The sequence below is a fragment of the Argentina anserina genome, chromosome 1 (assembly GCF_933775445.1).
Source record: "Argentina anserina chromosome 1, drPotAnse1.1, whole genome shotgun sequence".
Classification (NCBI taxonomy): Eukaryota; Viridiplantae; Streptophyta; class Magnoliopsida; order Rosales; family Rosaceae; genus Argentina; species Argentina anserina.
In genome coordinates, this window is record NC_065872.1 from 12496428 (window position 1) to 12516198 (window position 19771).

A 19771-nucleotide genomic window follows, 5' to 3' on the forward strand; every position below is an offset into this window, starting at 1 on the left:
CTGTTGATATGCAAACTTGAGGCAATTTTGAGACCAAAAAATAAACCCCAGGCCTCAGCATCTAAAATTTCACCAATGCCAAGGTTAATTTGAAAACCAATGGTCCAATTACCAAAATGATCTCTAATTATTCCACCAGCTCCAATTTTTCCAGAAGGGGAAATTCTAGTGCCATCAATATTCAACTTGTATCTGTTTTCACCAGGCATTTTCCAAGAAAGAAACTTGTAACTGTAAACAGAGTCAAATTCTTCTTAGAATTGGCACTATACCATTCATTAACATAGCTCCAAATCACATTCTTAGGAAACAAGGGCATATGAAAATCAGAATCAAAAACCTGCTTGTTCCTCCACTTCCATATAAACCAACAGATGAAAACAAACATACTAGACCATTTCACATTCTTCATATATAAACTATGGCAGTGCAACTGAGCCATGATCCAACCATCCCAATCCAAAAGAAAGGAGTTTAGAGTGGTACCAGGTTTAAGAAACTCATTCCATATGACCGCAGCTTTAGGACAGTCTCTGAAAAGATGAATAAGAGTTTCATCAGCTAGATTGCAAATCGGACAAGTTTTCACAGTAGTAAAGCCTCTTCTAGCTCTTTGGACATTAGTCAGCAGCTTCTTATGCAACAAGCACCAGTAGAAAGTTTTAAGCTTAGGAGGGATGTCAAGATTCCAGAGAGCATTCCACTTAGAGTTATGAGCATTTGAAAGATCAAAGTTCAAATTATAGGCAGACTTGACAGAGAAACGACCATTGGACGAAGCACCCCAAATTTTGGTATCACTACCACCATCTCTAAAACCAGTAGGGATATTAATGAGTTGACAAATAATCTCATCAGGAACTAAAGTGGAAAGCAAATTCAAATCCCAGCCAAAATCATTCCAGAAGTCACAAACATAAGCATTAAGGTTAATGACAGCATGGGGAAGGGCATAATGGATAAGAGCAGTGGAAGAGAGCCAAGTGTCAGTCCAAAATTTGACAGACTTACCATCTCCAATACGCCATTTAAGCCCTTTTTTCAGCACAGCAGATCCATGACAAATACTTCTCCAAGTATTAGAGCAGTCAACATGCATCTTATAATTGTCATCAGATATATCAACATTATCAAGGTATTTATGAGAGAAGATAGAGTTCCAAAGGCCATCATCTTTCTGATAAATTCTCCAACTAGCCTTGGCCAACATAGCATGATTCATATCAGATGTTTTTTTTAATCCTAAGCCACCAAGTTGCTTAGGCTGACACACAATGTCCCAACGCACCAAGTGAACTTTCTTTTTATCAGCTGTATCACCCCAGATAAAATCCATGTTCAACTTATCAATCTTATCACACAAGTTAACAGGAAGTTTAGCGATTTGCATGGCATATATGGGAATAGAAGAAGTAACAGATTTCACCAAAGTGAGTCTACCAGCCATACTCAAAGTTCTACTTTTCCAACTAGCAAGTCTATTTTGGACTTTATCGAAGATACCTGCATAAGTATGTTTATTAACTCTTGAGTGAATAAGGGGCATACCAAGATACTTACCAAGATCACTTGTTAAAGGAGAGCCACAAGTTCTACTAATTTCACAAGCAAGATGCATGTGAGTATTGGGAGAACAATAAATGAGGGATTTCTCATAGCTAACAGCCTGTCCTGATAAAGCACAAAACTGATCAAGGCAAGTTTTTAAGATAGCAGCTTGGGAAGAGGAAGCTTTGGCAAAAAACATTAAGTCATCGGCAAAGAAAAGATGAGACACTTTAGGACCAGATTGAGATGTTTTAACAGACTTCCAATAGCCAAGATCCACATTAGATTGAATAAGGTGAGAAAGTTTTTCCATGCAGAGAACAAATAAGTAGGGAGATAAAGGATCTCCCTGCCTAATACCTCTATGAGCATGAAATGTCTTCGTTAACTCTCCATTTAGACAAATTTGAAAGCTAGTAGAAGTGACACAGTGCATGATTAACTTCACAAGAGAGGGAGGAAACTTAGCCTCATAGAGGACCATTTCAATGAAGCTCCAACTCAGCCTATCATAAGCTTTCGATAAATCCACTTTCCAAGCAAAGAAACCAGATTTACCTTTAGATTTTTTGAACTTATATAAGAGTTCCTGAGCAATCATAACATTGTCAGAAATATGCCTTCCAGGAACATAGCTCACTTGGTTGGGGCTGACAAGCTTCTGCATCAAGGGTCTGATTCTTGCAACAATGATTTTGGAGATCACTTTATAAATAGTGGTACATAAGCTGATTGGCCTGAAATTAGTCATATGTTGAGGACCATCAATCTTGGGAATAAGAGCAATGAGAGTATGGTTTAGCCCTGCAGGAATTTCACCAGTCTCAAAAGCATTCTGCACAATTTGGAAAATATCAGTAGAGTAAAGCTGCCAATGATGCTGATAAAAGATAGCAGGAAATCCATCATGTCCAGGTGACTTCAAACCTCCAATAGAGAAAAGAGAATTTTTAACCTCTAAGAGAGAGACAAGAGTACAAATGCTTTCAAAATCAACATTATCAAGCTGTGGGAAGAGCCAAGGGATCAAAAATCTAGAGTCCACATAATCATCATATGAAAAGATGTCCTTGAAAAAGTCAACTGTAATAGATTTCATAGCATCAGAATCAGAACACCAATTTCCATTCAAGTCAAATAACCCTTCAATTTTGTTCCTTCGTCTTCTCACAAGAGTAGTAAGATGAAAGAATTTGGTGTTTCTATCACCACCTTGCAACCAATTATCCCTGGACTTTTGTTTCCAAAAAAGGTTTTCTTGATCTCTAATATCTTCATATTGTTGAATTAATTCAACTTCAAGATTGATCAAAAAAGGATTCTCATTCCTATCTCTAGCTTTTTGGATACCAGCAATGCAAGCAAGAAGTCTTTTCTTCTTCTTGAACAGATGTCCAAAAACATCTCTATTCCAGGAAGAGAGGGCTACAGAGAGAGCTTTGGCTTTGGAAGCAAAATCACCCTCGAGAGAATTCCAAGTTGAAGAAATAAACTCAGAATAGTCTTTGTGAGAAAACCACATAGCTTGAAATCTAAATGGAGTAGCTCTTCTATTGACAAAGTTATTAGAGAAAAGTTGCATTAAAATAGGGCAGTGATCAGACCTGGTTTTAGGAAGATGTTGAATGAAAGCATCAGGAAAAGAGGTTCTCCAAGAACAGTCACAAAAGCCTCTATCAAGTCTTTCTTTAATTCTGTTGTTACTCCAAGTATAGCAAGAACCCTGGAATCCCATATCAATTAAAGCATTTTTGTTGATCCAAGCACGCAGCCCTCCAAATTTACCATTCAGGGGTCCAAAATTCTTATCAGCTTCAGAGACAAGTTCATTAAAATCGCCAATGAACATAGAAGGCAAATTATACTTAGAACAAAGACTCTCAAGATAACTCCACAAAGAAGCCCTAATGGAGTGAGTTGGACTTGCATAAATGGCAGAAAGCATCCAAGTAGGCTTACCAGGAATTAGATTTCAGACCCAAAAACAAAAGAGTTAATTTCGCCATCGGTACCCAAACTATTGTGGCAAGGTCAATGTAGTACCCCAACTCTGAGTTGTACCAATGTAGTACCCAAACTTGTAATTCGCTATCAACGAGGGGTCTGAGCCCAATTTCCGTTACGGCTTCGTTATATCGGTCACGTGTCCCGTACGTGATCACAAAAAAAATTTCAACATCGGTATCCAAACTCTTGTGGTAAGATCAATGTAGTACCTCAACTTTGAGTTGTACCAATGTAGTACCCAAACTCGTTTTTCTCTATCAACGAGGGGTCTGAAGCCAATTTCTATCACAACTCCCTCGTCTGGGTCACGTGTCATAACTTCTTGTCTTTTCTCATTTTCTTCTCATTCTCTTTCACTCTCACTCTTTCCACACTGTATTTCTGAGCTCAGATTTCGAGGCAAAACAACACTACGGGTTGTGTTTCTTTCAAACTCTTCAATCACGATGACGACTTCTCCGAGCTCGGCAGCTCCGCCTTGAGCCACAACATCGTCTCCCTCACATCCTCCACCTACGACATTCGAGGCATGTAAAGTGGTGCGGTCGGCGGTCGAGAATCTCAGAGTAAAGGTCTGCGATCGTGACGTGTCGATGGATCGGGGGTTCCAAGGAGAGGTGGAGGAGCTCGAAGATGGTGTTGGTGGTGAAGGAGGAGGCGGTGGGGATAAGAGGAGGTTGAGCTCCTCGATGCCACACCGTAGTGGTGAGGTGTCCGGAGCATAATGAGAATGAGTTGGTGTTTTGCCTAATTTGTAAGTTGTTTCTTAATTCTAAATATATACCGTAAGAGTTTCTTATTTAGGGCCTTAGAACCCACATAGAGTTATTTAAGTAAATACCCTTTTTATTTTGATCCATAAGACGAAATCGTGACGTAAATTGGCATCAGACCCCTCATTGATAACGAAAAACGAGTTTGGGTGCTACATTGGTACAACTCATAGTTTGGGTACTACATTAACTTTTCCACAAGAGTTTGTGTACCGCTGTTGAATTTTTTGTGTGGTCACGTGCGGGACACGTGATCGAAATAACGGAGCCGTAACGGAAATTAGGTTCAGACCCTTCGTTGATAGCGAATTACAAGTTTGGGTACTACATTGGTACAACTCAGAATTGGGGTACTACATTGACCTTGCCACAATAGTTTGGGTACCGATGGTGAACTTTTTTCAAAACAAAAACTCTATTTTCCGGAAAAAAAGAGAGTGAACAAATCAATGAAACGACGCCGTAAGGACAAATCTAATCCAAAACTTTGCTGCGTAGGTGTCAAACATATCCCGTGACATTGAAAGGCGCGCCAAAACCAACTGCCCAACCGCCACATCACCATCCACGTCATCACCTCTGCCGTATAAGTAACAAACCCCGATCATCTTCCTCTTCCCAAATTTCACCGAATCAAAAAACTAGCACCATCTCTCTTCCCTCTCCCCTGAAATATGCAGAGCCCCAATCCAGATCCAACGGCGGAGGACGAGTCCCGCTCCGCCGCGCGCCGCATCGAGCGCCTCTCCCTCCACCTGGCGCCGGCGGTCTCAATTTCACCTCCCGACGACCGCCAAATCGCGCGGCTGGAGTGCGCCAAGGATGCGGCGAAGCTCAACGTGGACACGAGGAGCCTCTCGGCCTACATGAGAGGAAAACACAGAGAGATTCAGGATAAGGTGATGGACTACTTCAACAACAGGCCTGATCTTCAGACTCCGGTGGAGATTCTCAAGGACGATCACCGCGAGCTTTGTATGAGGCAGCTCACTGGCTTGGTGAGGGAGGCCGGGATCAGGCCGTTCCGGTATGTAGCTGAGGATCCGGCCAAGTATTTCGCGATTCTGGAAGCTGTGGGAAGTGTTGATATGTCGCTTGGGATTAAGATGGGCGTGCAGTACAGGTGATTGTTGCTTGTTTTCTTTTTTGTTTTGGGTTTTCGAATGAGTTGTCTTGGAACTGTGACTTGATTTGGGAGATTATGATGGTTTTCGCCTTTTCGGCGTAGTGTAACTTGCAAATGAGATGATCTTTTGGTGTTGACTGTTGAGGAGAAGGAAATGCCCTTGATTATATTCATTGTAGGTTTGTTTTGATTAGCTGCCGAGTGTACTAGGTGTACTTTCGAATCCACTTAGTGGAGCATACAGACGCAGGCATAGAAGTAGAGTTACATAGATAATAGATAGTGGGGAACTAGATTGAAACACAGGAATGCTAGGTAAAGTTTGATATCGGGAGCACATCTGAGTAATTGGTAGCTCATTTTTGGTGTTGTTTGTTGGTGGATGAGTTATCCCAATGTGATATACCTTGAACTTGTGCTGCTATTGGTTGTTCAGACACAAGGAGTGTCTGCTGAATTTCTTGCTTTTTAAAAGAGCGATCTTGGCCACTACAAGAAAAATATAATATACATGTTACTGATTTCCAAAGCTTGGATTAAAGTTATTATTCATCCATCCATAATTAATATAGACTTATCATTGGACCTTTTCTTTTCCAAAAAAGCTTGTGCATTGTTTGCCAGCGAACTGTATTTTGTTTTACAGTTTGTGTTTTATCCTGCGCTGATGTTTGTTTCTTGTTTCCGCAGCCTTTGGGGAGGTTCTGTAATCAACTTAGGAACTAAGAAACACAAGGATAAGTACTTTGATGGTATTGACAATCTAGACTATCCAGGTTGCTTCGCTATGACTGAACTGCATCATGGTGAGTTGTCTTGTTACTAGTAATCCTGTTTCCTTGTTTACTTCTAAGTATTTGATAAGATTCTCTATGGTGTGAATTATACCACTTCACTTGTGGGATCGAGCATCTAAAATTTCCGTATTAGTCTGTTTCCACATTTATGATTTCAAAGAGGCTGAATAAAACAACTGCAAAAAAAAAAAAAAACATGAGAAACAACATTTTGTGATGGTTAGATATCATGAAGATTTTATTTTCCTAGATTTATCTTAATCAGTAGTTAATTTATGTTTGGAATGTCAAAATCAGTATAGATGAAGACTGGTAGCAAGCTAAAGATGCTGCGGTCTTCAAAATTGGTTTTTTGAAAGCTTATGATGTGTTCTCTTGGTAGTGTGCTGGACTGGTGATTGCTACTCTTAGATTCAGGATTTTGGGGTTTGACTGAGTAGAATACTATGGTGGTGTATGGTGATGGTGTGTAGTGTTGGTTAGGAAAACTTTTGTGATGCAAAAAGAAAAAGAGTTGAAGGATTTTTGAAGTTTTGGGAAGTGGATTTGTTTATAGAGATGCAGTGGTATGGAATCTTCATACTGTTGTTAGTTAGTTGATCGGCCCTCATGAATATGGTAGTTTGTTGTTCACTGTTCTACCTCTGTGCTGCAGTGTGTATTGTTTAGCTACTATTCTGTTTAGGATGGCTTCTCTAGGTTTAGGGTACTTCTTTTTAGGTTCTGTGGACCAGTGGTCCAGTTTGGTTGTAGTTTGTCTACTCTTCATATAAATATCAATCAATATTGCCAAAGAATTGAAATAGGATAGAGTGCAAACTAGGGTGTCATCTTTCACTTAGACCACATAATTTATTAATGACTGCTTGATAATAAATATCAAGCTCCTTTATTTCACGTTTCTTTTCTATTTTCTACTTCGTAGATTCTACTTTTACATGGTTTTAAATTTGATTACAAGTAATTGTACAAGTTCTTGTTTTTCTTATTACTTCAAACAGGAAATTCTGTACTTACGTATCATGTCTTGAATGATTTTTGTTCTTTTCTTTTGCTGTGTAAAGGCTCAAATGTTCAAGGTTTGCAAACAACGGCAACATTTGATCCAATCACTGATGAGTTTGTAATCGACACACCAAATGATGGGGCTATCAAATGGTGGATTGGGAATGCTGCTGTTCATGGCAAGTTTGCCACTGTTTTTGCTAAGCTGATGTTGCCAACACATGATAAAAGAGGAGTTTCTGATATGGGTGTCCACGCCTTCATTGTACCAATAAGGGATATGAAGACTCATCAAACTCTTCCAGGAATTGAGATAAACGATTGTGGCCATAAGGTTGGTCTGAATGGGGTGGACAATGGAGCATTAAGATTCCGCTCTGTCAGAATCCCTCGTGATAATCTTCTAAACCGCTTTGGAGATGTTTCTCGGGACGGTAAATACACAAGTAGCCTACCATCTATTAATAAAAGATTTGCTGCCACTCTAGGAGAACTTGTAGGTGGGAGGGTTGGCCTTGCATATTCTTCAGGTGGCGTCTTGAAGATTGCTGGCACAATTGCAATCCGATACTCTCTACTGCGTCAGCAGTTTGGTCCTCCAAAGCAACCGGAAGTCAGTATTCTTGATTACCAGTCCCAGCAGCACAAGTTAATGCCAATGCTAGCTTCAACCTACGCATTCCATTTTGCCACTCTGCACTTGGTGGAGAAATATTCAGAGATGAAGAAGACTCATGATGAACAGTTGGTTGCAGATGTACATTCTCTTTCAGCAGGGCTAAAGGCTTATGTGACGTCATATACAGCCAAGTCGTTGAGTATCTGTAGGGAATCTTGTGGAGGCCATGGTTATGCTGCTGTCAATCGCTTTGGCAGTTTGAGGAATGACCATGACATTTTTCAGACATTTGAAGGGGACAATACTGTGCTTCTACAGCAGGTTGATATTACTTCACATTCTTAGACCTTGAAGTTTTTGCATCAGTGCACTAGTTTCTTGAAGGCTTTAAAATTGTTCTTTTTTATTAACAATTTTTCTGAAAATTTTCTTATATAAATATTGTCTTCATGGTTGGCAAGCTTTTTATATGGAGAATTCTAGCTTTAGTAATGCCACGTGTGCCATTTCTACCTGGAACTGTATTTTAAAGAATGGCATTACTGTATACATGAGATAGATGTTCTACAAAATTAACAAAACCATTTCTGCTCTAAAATTTTCGGTGCAGGTAGCAGGTGATCTGTTGAAACAGTACAAGGAAAAGTTTCAAGGTGGGACACTCACTGTTACCTGGAACTACCTTAGAGAGTCCATGAATTCATACCTATCTCAGCCAAATCCAGTGACTGCTCGATGGGAAAGTGAAGACCATTTGCGAGATCCTAAGTTTCAGTTGGATGCTTTTAGAGTGAGTTTGCTTTTAAGATTAAAAAATCACGTTAGCAATATCAGATTAAATTATAAAACTGGATTTGGCTTTGTTTTTTTCTTTTTCTTGCAGTACCGAACTTCTCGACTACTTCAAAGTGTTGCCATTAGACTCCGGAAGCACTCTAAACCGCTTGGAAGTTTTGGTGCTTGGAACAGATGCTTAAATCACCTTTTGACACTTGCAGAGTCCCATATTGAGTCTGTCATACTTGCCAAATTCATAGAAGCTGTGCAGAAGTACTTCCTACTTCCAATCTCTTTCTCATGGTTTACATTATTCTTACTAAGATTTTTTTCATTATCGTTTCTAATTTAAAATCTTTTCTCCAGCTGTCCGGATCCAAGTTCTCGAGCTGCTCTGAAGCTCGTCTGTGATCTTTATGCCTTGGAGCGCATATGGAAAGACATAGGAACCTATCGTAATGTTGATTATGTTGCACCAAACAAAGCTAAGGTATACAAATTCCTCGGTAATATATGAATCAATAAATCGTCTTCTGAATCTGCATTTCTGGATCTAATCAAACAGATCTGTATTATTGACCAGTGCACCACTTTCAGAAAAAAAAAAGTTTATCTTGATAGTGTATCAATGTCATTATTTCTTTTGTTGGAGTAAAACCATTAGATACCATCCTTTGAAATGAATAATGCTTCTTTTGGTATTCTTTGTATGCCTCTGGTTTATTCAAAATGAGATGCATTTATTGTCATGCTTTTTACTAATGCATTTCCGTTTATGTAGGCAATCCACAAGCTCACTGCATATCTGAGTTTCCGAGTGAGAAATATAGCAGGGGAACTCGTAGATGCATTTGATATTCCAGATTATGTTACGCGTGCCCCAATTGCAATGCAGTCAGATGCCTACTCTCAGTACACACAGCATGTGGGATTCAATCCCCTATAGGGAACAAAACAAATATAGGTTTCAAAAAATTGTTGGTGCCGCATTGGCAAAACATGGGAACGATAAAAGAAAATACTCCTTTGTTTGTTACCATATATTTTTTCTTCTTTCAAAAAAAAAAGTATATATATATATATATATATATATATATATATTTCAAATTATGTATTTAGAAAAAACAATGGTCTGGAACATGAGAGTTTGAGGATTTAAGGTCTCAACTCACAGTGGATGTGAAATATATGGGGAAGGAATAGAATCTTGTCACCTGTATTTGCTAGTTTGTAACATTAGGAAGCTGCAATCCTAAAACACAGTAGTTCTCGCTTCATACAGATGTGCTTCTTTGTTTCAGTGTCGATATTACGATATAAGAGGCCTTGTTAGTGAATTCTAGAAGAAAAGAACCTTTCTGGATTGTTATATGTTTTAGGCATAGATGATGAAAAGCAAAAATTATTGGTTGTGGAAGAATATAAGTTGCTTGTGGATTACAGATACGTAATGTGTCCAAGAGAGTACAAATGTACACTGATCTTAACTAGTCTCAAGTTTTTAACTTCATTTTAGGGCGGACTTTAGTTTTTCCACCAAATTTCGTCCCAGACAATTTGTTACAATTACCATGGTAAAGTTTCATGACTGCAGAGCTCGAATGATACATGCAAGAGGTCAGGTTGATCGTGTAGAAAGAGCAGAGATGGTTGTCTAGCTCCTTGCTTAACAATAGCAAAGATGAGTGAGATTAACAAGATATTGTCAAGAACACTATAGTGAATAAGAACTTGTATGTACATGTTATACATAGGAAGCTTCCATGATCGGCTTTCTTTGAGAAGTTAAAGGAATCCTTGTCATCTTTGCCATTTACCATGCACCATATATGGCTGCACCCCGACACCTCCCTTCCTGAGAAGGGCTTCTCATCTAACCAAATCTACAGTTATCGATAAGAAAGTTCCGAGCTTGATGTGCATTTAAGGTCCCTAAAATCTGCAACCAGTTCAAGAGTTATCCTTGGAGTTGGAGAGCTATGATTTTAACATAATCTTATCCACATTTCTCCTCAACCTGCGACCCTAAACCGTAAACCTGCGATCCTATAATGGCCTGTTTCTGAAAGGGACTTCAGGCAACTAGTACGTTTAAGCCAAGGTCTCCAGCGTGACACTCATGAAATAAGAAGTGCATGGCCCCAATTTATCATTGTCCAAACAGCTTCAAACGCAAGGTCATGCTGAGAGCTGGAGCATTAGCCTGGTTCAAGACCTTGCCAGCCAATAACACAGCAAGGCGTCTCGATATTGGGGGTCTATGCTCTTCCTATTCCAAGATGAAACCAATCAGGATAATGAGAGGGAAAACAAAAAACAAAAAACAAAACCTTTGGCTGACAAACTCTTCCTTTTGGTTCAGTACTCAATCATCCCAACTAATATCGCTCCAAACTATGCAGTCATCCTACCCAGCTCTTTAGAGCACTCAACTTTAGTAACACTTGGTTTCTAATCACAAACAAAAAGCGATGCTTATATGTGATACTTACATCAACTTTAGTGTCTAATAGGCCTGGTGCAGTTTGAATATGCATTTCTCGCTGCTTCACTTTTCTGTCTGATATCTTCATACATCTTCAATGATGCCTCGGAAAATTTAGTCAGTCGATCAAGAACTTTAGTCAAGCTCGCATGTATGCAGTTCAGGTTCGAAGATGATTCTTCACAGTTCTCATCATCTTTGTTCTCCTCATCTTCTTTGTTCTCTGATTCTCCGTTGTTTGCATCAGCTGCCCTCTGGTTTTTCTGTGTGCTGGCTTGTTGTTCCATCAAATGACGCAGGTCTGATAAGAAGGTTCTGACTGCATCAGTAAGTTCAGTAGATGGCAATCCTCTGATCCCAGCTGCCCAATCTCGAAACAGAACGAATATTGGTGGGGCCACAACTCGGCGAGGGGAGAATGCGGAGGACCTTCTGCTTTTGGAACGCTCCTGAGGTTGCATAATGCAGTGTTGTAGCCAACCATTCAGAGCTTCTACATATGAAGTAAGGCTGTTGATCCAATTTGCAAAGCTTAGGCCAAAGCATTCAATCTCTTCCAAAAGTTGAGCCATGATCTGTCTGCGACCATCTCCTTGGGGGGTTACAGTTGAGCTCTTTGAATGATATGCAAGTGAGATGGTGATATATTGGGCATGATGGCATTCAAGCATGGCCTTCCACATCCTAGTTAATCTGCACAAAAACACACTTTATGAATTCATGGTTACTACTCCTGCTTTGAAATAAGTAATATGACTTCAATGGTTGGATATAAATGACACCGACTGGCTTCAACATGCCATTAAGTAAACAGAAGGACCATACTTACCCCTGATTTAGTTCTAAAAGTTGTGGAAGCAATTCATCATCCCTCATTTTCTCAATCCGCTTTGATATTGAATCAACAGAATGAAGTGCCACTCTTATTCGTGAATGTAGGTCCTTTACAATTGCCCTGGTTTTATCAATAATCTGGCTGCTAGAATCCTTCGCAGACTGATTCCTAAGTTGATCACACTTCACATCATACAGCTTCCTGATAGATTCACTAGCCTACATGAAGAACTAAGAAGTGAGAGGATGATTATGCAAAAGTACTATATATATATATATAATATCATATCAACAACTTGATATTAGAGAGACAAAATTCACAAAATATTATAAAAGGTTAATGTTTCCGGCCAGTTCCATTCCATCCTTTTGCCAAATTGATTATTTGATGACCTCAAAGATCTTCCAGAGAAATTAAAGAACATGCATTTAAGCAAATTGAGGAGTATCTCAAAGATTCCAACGTTTGTGGAAAGATAAATTAGAAAAACATACTAATCACTCACTAAGAGGAAACTTCATAGCTTGCTTCTTCAAATATTCATAATTGAAAGCATCAGCATCAACAAAATAAAGCAACGAAGATATGATTTATAAAGCTCCATAAGGTTTCTACTATCAATCATTAACATGTTTCTTTATATATAAGGACTAAAACCTTAGGCAACTGGAGTATAATCGCAGGAAAATTCCACAAACTGATCTCTCTCTCGCAGGAAAGGTCTAGCATATTCCACAAGTATGTATAAGCATGAACCTCAATACTTACATCTACGCACAATTTGAACTATGATGTATATCAGATGTGTATGTCAGGAATTGAAAGTTTTAAGCACAAGATGTTACATGGTGGTACTCATAATCAAGACTGCAACATATGGAATGAGAGGTTAAAATATCCCTTTTCATATATTACGTTAACACTAGTTTGGACTAGTATTATGTCATTCATAGTTATTTGCTAAATCATGATCTATTGTAGCATGCAAATCATAAGGCAGTTCACTTAAAGCGCGCAGCAATAGGTTTATCAAGAAGTACAAGATTCACTCAAATAAAGAAGCATTAGCAGAAGTACCTTCACTTCATCATATAGCTTTCTTTCCCATGCATACAGTCTATCTAGAGTGGAGGAATGACTTCCTGCAATCATACAGAACTCTTCAATAAAATCACTTCCACTGTCATCACCATCATCTTTTGATGCTGTAGCAAGGGGACTCCTTGATGATGAAGATCTCGAAGATGTTGTTCGCTTCCAAACAATTATTTTGGTAACATGTTCAGGTTCTACAAAAACATTCAAATCTCAAATTATGGTATGAAAAGATGGAGGAGATTGTAAATTCTTGTAAAATGCAGGATGAGGGTTTTCATTTATTCGGACTGACTGTGCAATCTATTTCACACAAGAACTCGAAATTATATAGATTCACTGTGCTTTGCTTCATTTTTGCCAAAGATAAAACTTCTAATATTGATAAAAGAAGTTTGACTATATAAGGCATTTTGGAATTCAATACGCCCAGAAAGTGATGAATCAATGTAAAATACTTCATCTTTAATTTGTAGGTAAAGCATAAGGAAGTTCTTGCATTTGTGAAAAATGTAAATGCGCAGGTATAGCATCTGAAATCAGCTTGTGAAGTAAATCAATTGCTAAAACTCACCACTAGAAACAAGTGAAGACTTTCCCTGGCAACAGACAAGCTTGAAAGTCCCAAGAAGAGCCAGCCCTGGTGACCTACCTACAAATTTGAATATAAAGGTTCATGAAGGAAACTGAAATCACTACCGGCTTCAATTCAAATAAGCCCCCTGTATCAAGTTCACCTGTTCAATTGGAAATACAACATTCTTCAAGTACAAAGCACAAATAATTACCTTTTGCCTCCGAATATCCAACCCTGATTTTATTCGACTCAAGCATCCTTGAGACCTCTTTCCCAGATTCCGAGGCTCTGAAAAAACGATTCTCAATATCCTTTATGCTTGAAAGAAAGTCTTTAGCTCTGTGGGTAATAAACTCCGAAGGGTCCTCTCTCTCATCACATAAATCCTTCTCACCAACACTCCTCTCCCTCTTTGAAGCCTCATTGCCATTTCTTCGTCCCACCACTAACTGTCTGGACTCAAACTCAACTCCTCCAGAGCTCATTGGATTCACATTATGCTCCTCATTTCCAATTTGAGTCACTAAATCACCTGAAACTTCACCACTCCCTTGCTCCAACATCTTAGTTCCTTCCTCAAGTTCATTACTCCCCGCCGCCTTTGCCCATCTTCCCCTAGCCTCTCCCACATTATAATCACCCTCTTCACTCCTCATCTGTCTCCACCCTTTTATATCATCACAATTCACATCCACTCCACTACTCCCCACAAACCGGAAGCTCTCACTCTCCTCAGCATCAACAGGATCAAAGTAATCCCACGAAGAATCCGGCGGCGGCGGCGGCGGCAATGGAATCTCCTCATCCACATAGCTACTACTAACGGGAGTAAACCTCATAGTGACAGCAGCAGCACCTCCTCCTGACCTCATGTAACTCAATGTCGCCACCCCTGGAGGCGAAATGGGCCTCTCATTGTGCAATGGAGACCCAGAAACCTTCGGGGACGGCGACGGCGATGGGTAGGAGGAGTGTGATGGGGTCTTGTCTGAGGTGCACAGAGAAGACTCTATCAACACCTCAGCCTCGGCGTAACGCCGGAGAGCAATGCCAATGGTGCGAAGTGAGTTGGTATAAGAGACATGGGAAGCAGCCAATGCATACCTTGAATCAATTGCTTGCTTGATGAACCTCTTGCGCTCTTTACACAGACACAGAGCTGCGTCCTTGTCGGTCTTAGAGTTTGCAATACCCATCAAGTTTGAGGACCCAGTTCATAAAACTAACCTCAGTTGCTTAGTAAAACCAAAACCAATCAATTTTTTCACTGAAAACAGAGAACCCAGCTCAGAAAGGGTTTAAAAAACCAAGAAAAAAACTTTCTTTAAAACCCTAAACCCTGAATTACAGAGAAAACAGAGGCACAGCACCAAAATGGGATATGGGTTTTGTGGGAAGGGGAAAACCCAGTTGGGGAAGAACTTGGATTGAACTTTGAAGAACCCAGAAGGCAGAAATGGTTAAACTTGGTTAAAGAGCAAAGCTTTAACTATGGGGTTTCAAACAGAGACAGGGGAAAACAGAGAGGGGAGGAGTAGTTGCTTTCTGGCTTTCATGGAAGAAAGAAAGAGAGCAGCAGAGCAAAGCTGGGATGAGAGGAGTGGTTGGAGAGTCATAAAGGAAATAGCCATTAACAGAAAGATTGAAACCTTGAGAGCAATCAATGTGAAGCAGATACCTTTTTTTTCTCTTGTGATACAATTATACAAAGATTTTGGCCAAAACTGATGTTGGAATGATGAAAGGAGCCACATATGACCCCAATGAATGTGAGAGAAAAGAAAAGCAAAGAGAAGAGAGCAAAAGGAGCCTCGAAGTGTGTGTCTGATATTTCCCAAATTATATAGCCAATAAACTTTCTCTGTTTCTTCTCTCTCTCTGTTTTTCTTTTGTTTGTTTTGGGGAGCTAAGTTTGAGAGGTTCTTTGGTTGTGATTGCGGCGGAGGGGGTTGAGAATTGCCATCAAGACATCAACGCTGCGTTAGAGAGAGAGAGAGAGAGAGAGAAGCTGAGGAAATGCATTTCATGTTGGAAATGGTGAGAGGAAGACAGTATTGCCCTCTCTGCTCATTTTTTCTTACGAGAGACGACGCTCTAACGGCTCCTTAATTTCCGCTTGTTGGCAAATATTGTCGTTCTCCTTCTGCACAGAAAAAGAGTCGAATTCTCATATTGAGACTCCCACTCTCTTTTTATCCTTCATTTGCTAGAAAAATGTCTTAAGAATTTATGTTCAATCTACGACGTATAGCAGCTCATATGAGCACTATTAATGCAGATGTCTCAAGTATCAAATTGAATTTTGAAGCTAGGGTTCAAAACTAGGGTGCACTCAGTCACTCACTGTGAAAATTGACATTCTCTCTATTTCAGTTTTATACCCTTATTTAAGGCCTTAATATGTTTGGATACAAAACTTATTTTCAAATCTGAATTTTACGAAAAACAAAATCAGGAAATGTGGACTCCTTTGGAATTTGGCAGGTGGGTTGTGAAATGCTCTGCAACACATTTGTACCAATCTGCAGTGGAGGTGGGACTGTGACAGTGGTGGCACTACACCAACAGGTAAACCCTATATTTGCATAAAAAGGGGAAGCGAACCTGAATGCACTAGCTGAATATTCTTTTCCATTACTAAAACCTTTGATTGAATCTTCCAGCATATACAAGTTCCATATAGTAATCAACTTTCTGCTGTATGGAATTCCATAAACTAATCAACGGGGGTGACAATCGTTGATGGGCAACGGATCTTTACATAGAGGAATGCATGTTCTGTTGAGGTGGAGAGATCTAGCAATCTATGTAAGACTATGTAGTTAAACATTTCTTTATCAACAGTATCTTAGTTATTAATGGGGTTAAGCAACTGCTTAATATCAAGTACAAATTTACTGGTTCTTTAGCAGAAGAGTCAAAAGGAATAGCGGTATCACCTGTATGCCTGTACCGGGTACTTTTAGGAGCATCGATCCAAGCTGAGAAAACTGGTACCAATCTATTATCTATCTTTGGTTCAAACCCTCCATTAATATTGGTAGATGATAAGATGCAAAGACAACAGAAAGGGTAAATTTAATAAAATGTACCCAAATTATTAGTCATTCTAATTTTTAGTACCTCATATTTGAAAATTATATCATTAGTATCTCAAGTTTCTATTTCAGATTAATTTTAATTCATTCCGTCAATTAATACCATTAGTGACTTTATTTCCTAACAATATTTAAGGTCATTTTCGTCACTTTATTTTTCACTGATTTCACTTAGTTTATGACTAAGTAGCACGAACACGGACACGAGTGTCCGTATTGGACACGATTCGATACATAGACAAGTCATATAGAATTTTTTTTAGACACGAACATGTGGTGGACACGTTAATTAATTATTATTTTAATATATATATATATATTTAAAAAATTTATTTTATAAATTTGAAAATATTAGAATTTTAGATGTATATATATGTCAAAGTGTGCATTAAAATGATAAAAACATAACTTGTTTGAATGGCTAAGGATTTGATAAGTACCTTGGATAACCAAAGTTCGAATCCCACCACAAGTATTCTTATTTTTATCACGAATTTCTCTCTTTATATATATATATATTAAAGTGTGCATAAATATAACAAAGATTGAATCTGTTAGAATGGTTGATGAGTTGTTGAGTGCCTTAGATGACCAATGTTCAATTCTCACTATAAGCACTTTCACTTTTATTATGAGTTGGTGCGTGTCCGATTCGGATACTCGAGTGTCCGGGCCGTGTCCAAAGTCAGTTCGAATGTTCGAGCGTATCAGTGTCCGTGTCCAAAGTCAGTTCGAATGTTCGAGCGATCAGTGTCCGTGTCGGACACGCAATACGGTGGCATGAGCACGTGTCCGTGCTACTTAGGTTTATGGCCAACATTTCATACCATTCAAATCAACCAATTGTTATATAAGTATTTTGTTTTACTTTTGAAACATTTAAATGCCTATGATCAATGGTCTAAATAACAGTTATCGGCATCGTATCAGTTTTGTAAAATAAGGATATAACGGGAATATATCAATATATATCGGATTTATCGTCTTTGCTAGTTTTTAAGAAAATTAAATATATTTATTAACATATACCTCAAAATATACCAAATAAATTTGAGAAATTAAAACTTATAGTTCAAAATGTACCCATTAAACTTCATAAAAGAAAAACATTTGATTGTTTTGACAATTAAAATACATAAATAATTTTAATTAATAAAAATAGGTGCTTAAAAGATAAATTGAGGTGATCATTCATCATAAACTCTCTCGTCATCGAATACTATCAACGACTTTTTTTTTCTTTATTTGTTTTTCAAAACGACATGATTTTAAAAAAAATTAAAAAAAACACAGATATATCGCCCCTTTGACTTGACTTATCGGGTTGACCAATATAATTGACTTATCGTATCATTTTGTAAAAATCAAAGATATATCAAAGATATATCCTGATATTTAGAACATTGCCTATGATAGAGTTTTTGAGCATATTATTATAACAATATGGTTGTTGGTTGATGAACATATGCAATATGAAATATATGTTAGTTTTATTTTGTAATTGCGAACTTTAGCTTATTAATTTTATAATAAAATGATATGAATTAGTTAATTTGGTTTAAAAAAAATTGAAATTGGAATTGGAGGAAAATGAAAGATGAAATCGAAAAATAATGGAGTCACAAAAATGCCCTTAAAAATTGGTGGGAAATAAAGCTGCAAACGGTGTTAATTGATGGAATGAACTAAAATTATGCTAAAATATAAACTTAAGGTAGCAATGCGATAATTTTTAAATGTGAGATATTAAAAGTTAGAATACCAATAATTTGGGTACCGTTTGTTAAATTGTCCCACGTAGATATGTGACAAAACACAATAGAAATTCATACTTCTTTAAGGCTTGTTTGGTAGAAATTTGCATTTTTCAGCATCTATCTTTTGGCTTGATATTCATCTTCATGCACTTTATCTAGCCATCCCCGTGACTAAAAATAAATTTATGTTCTTTAGGGTAAAGATAAAGGCAGAAAGTAAAGCGGTAGTATTATTGATGTGATTTCATGTGCTTTGGGTAATCGACCTTTTGATCTTCCTTCTCTGTCCTTCTTTTCTCTCCCTCTTCTTTTGGTTTTGCAGCCATGGCTCAAGAAAAAGGATGATCTATACCTCCAAAGTTGGGCATATTATCGACCATCGCAAGGTCATATATGACTTTTGCTTTACTTATCTAGGGTTCTACATTTTGTAAATAAGTCGTGTCGCCAGTAGATTAGTACAAATTGCTCACGTTCTATATTCACCTTTTTAGAAGTGAAAATTGTTAAATGGCATTATGATAGAGCGTTGGTTAAAACGTCTATAATAAACCCTGTAAAACATCATTATTAGTATAGAATAAGCATAGATTGTTCAGTCCGGGGAATTGAATGGAACTCTAAACTTTTAGTGTTAACAAATAATGAGGAATTTGAGATTGATTATTAACTACTAAAATAAAACCTAAATTACTATTTACATGATCGACTTCTCTTTAACAAACTTAAACCAAATTTACCATTACACCACATAATTACAAGTTCGAACCTATCATGCATTCTAATTCGACCAATTACATACTTTTTAGACACCAATACAATTAGAGCCTTAGGGGATCATCTAATCATGCAAGATTTCAATTAACATTTAGATTGACTTAGGGCCTAATCTAAATTTGCATCAAATTCAATAATACTTAGAGTAGAAATCAAACAAGATTACATTTAAGTACCAAATCTTTGTTGGAGACATGTTTCATGTGTGGCGTCACCCACCATGATTTCACATGCAAATTTCCATAATTTTTACCACTTTTAATCAACACAAACCGAACCTACTTAGGGCATGATTCGATTTGTGTCAATATGGTTGATGAATCTAGCACTCAAACACAATCTTAGGAATTGCATCCAACCACTAAATTCATATGCACATATCTGAAAATTATCTAAAAGTATGAGAAAGATGATTAGAACACAACAATAGAAATACAAACTCATTAATTATAAGAACATAGATTCGGCATAGTCTCAAAAAAATATCAAATACAA

General features: G+C 38.0%; 2 protein-coding genes across 2 annotated transcripts; one reads left to right on the top strand and one right to left on the bottom strand.

Moving 5' to 3' along the window:
• Positions 1-4968: 4968 nt before the first annotated feature.
• On the top strand, positions 4969-9929 carry LOC126786270 (acyl-coenzyme A oxidase 2, peroxisomal). The gene is made up of 7 exons (XM_050512046.1): positions 4969-5451; positions 6145-6260; positions 7316-8196; positions 8486-8665; positions 8759-8925; positions 9019-9142; positions 9434-9929. Exons 1-7 carry the CDS (start codon positions 5003-5005, stop codon positions 9596-9598), a joined length of 2082 nt encoding a protein of 693 aa, XP_050368003.1. The 5' UTR covers positions 4969-5002; the 3' UTR covers positions 9599-9929.
• Positions 9930-10452: 523 nt separating this feature from the next.
• On the bottom strand, positions 10453-15630 carry LOC126787155 (protein ALTERED PHOSPHATE STARVATION RESPONSE 1). Its single transcript, XM_050513082.1, has 5 exons — positions 13856-15630; positions 13642-13719; positions 13050-13261; positions 11967-12190; positions 10453-11830 (listed from the first exon to the last, which is right to left on the bottom strand). The coding sequence occupies exons 1-5, from the start codon at positions 14838-14840 to the stop codon at positions 11152-11154; spliced, it is 2178 nt and encodes a 725-aa protein (XP_050369039.1). The 5' UTR covers positions 14841-15630; the 3' UTR covers positions 10453-11151.
• Between the last annotated feature and the right edge of the window lie 4141 nt (positions 15631-19771).

Excerpts from the sequence above, each read along its gene's own strand:
- LOC126786270 (XM_050512046.1), top strand. The coding sequence starts at position 5,003 with ATGCAGAGCCCCAATCCAGATCCAACGGCGGAGGACGAGTCCCGCTCC. Across the intron at positions 5,452-6,144 it reads AAGATGGGCGTGCAGTACAG|CCTTTGGGGAGGTTCTGTAA; the intron begins GTGATTGTTGCT and ends TTGTTTCCGCAG. Across the intron at positions 8,926-9,018 it reads TTCATAGAAGCTGTGCAGAA|CTGTCCGGATCCAAGTTCTC; the intron begins GTACTTCCTACT and ends TCTTTTCTCCAG.
- LOC126787155 (XM_050513082.1), bottom strand. The coding sequence starts at position 14,840 with ATGGGTATTGCAAACTCTAAGACCGACAAGGACGCAGCTCTGTGTCTG. Across the intron at positions 13,720-13,855 it reads TGGATATTCGGAGGCAAAAG|GTAGGTCACCAGGGCTGGCT; the intron begins GTAATTATTTGT and ends TCAAATTTGTAG. Across the intron at positions 12,191-13,049 it reads AGCTATATGATGAAGTGAAG|GCTAGTGAATCTATCAGGAA; the intron begins GTACTTCTGCTA and ends TTCTTCATGTAG.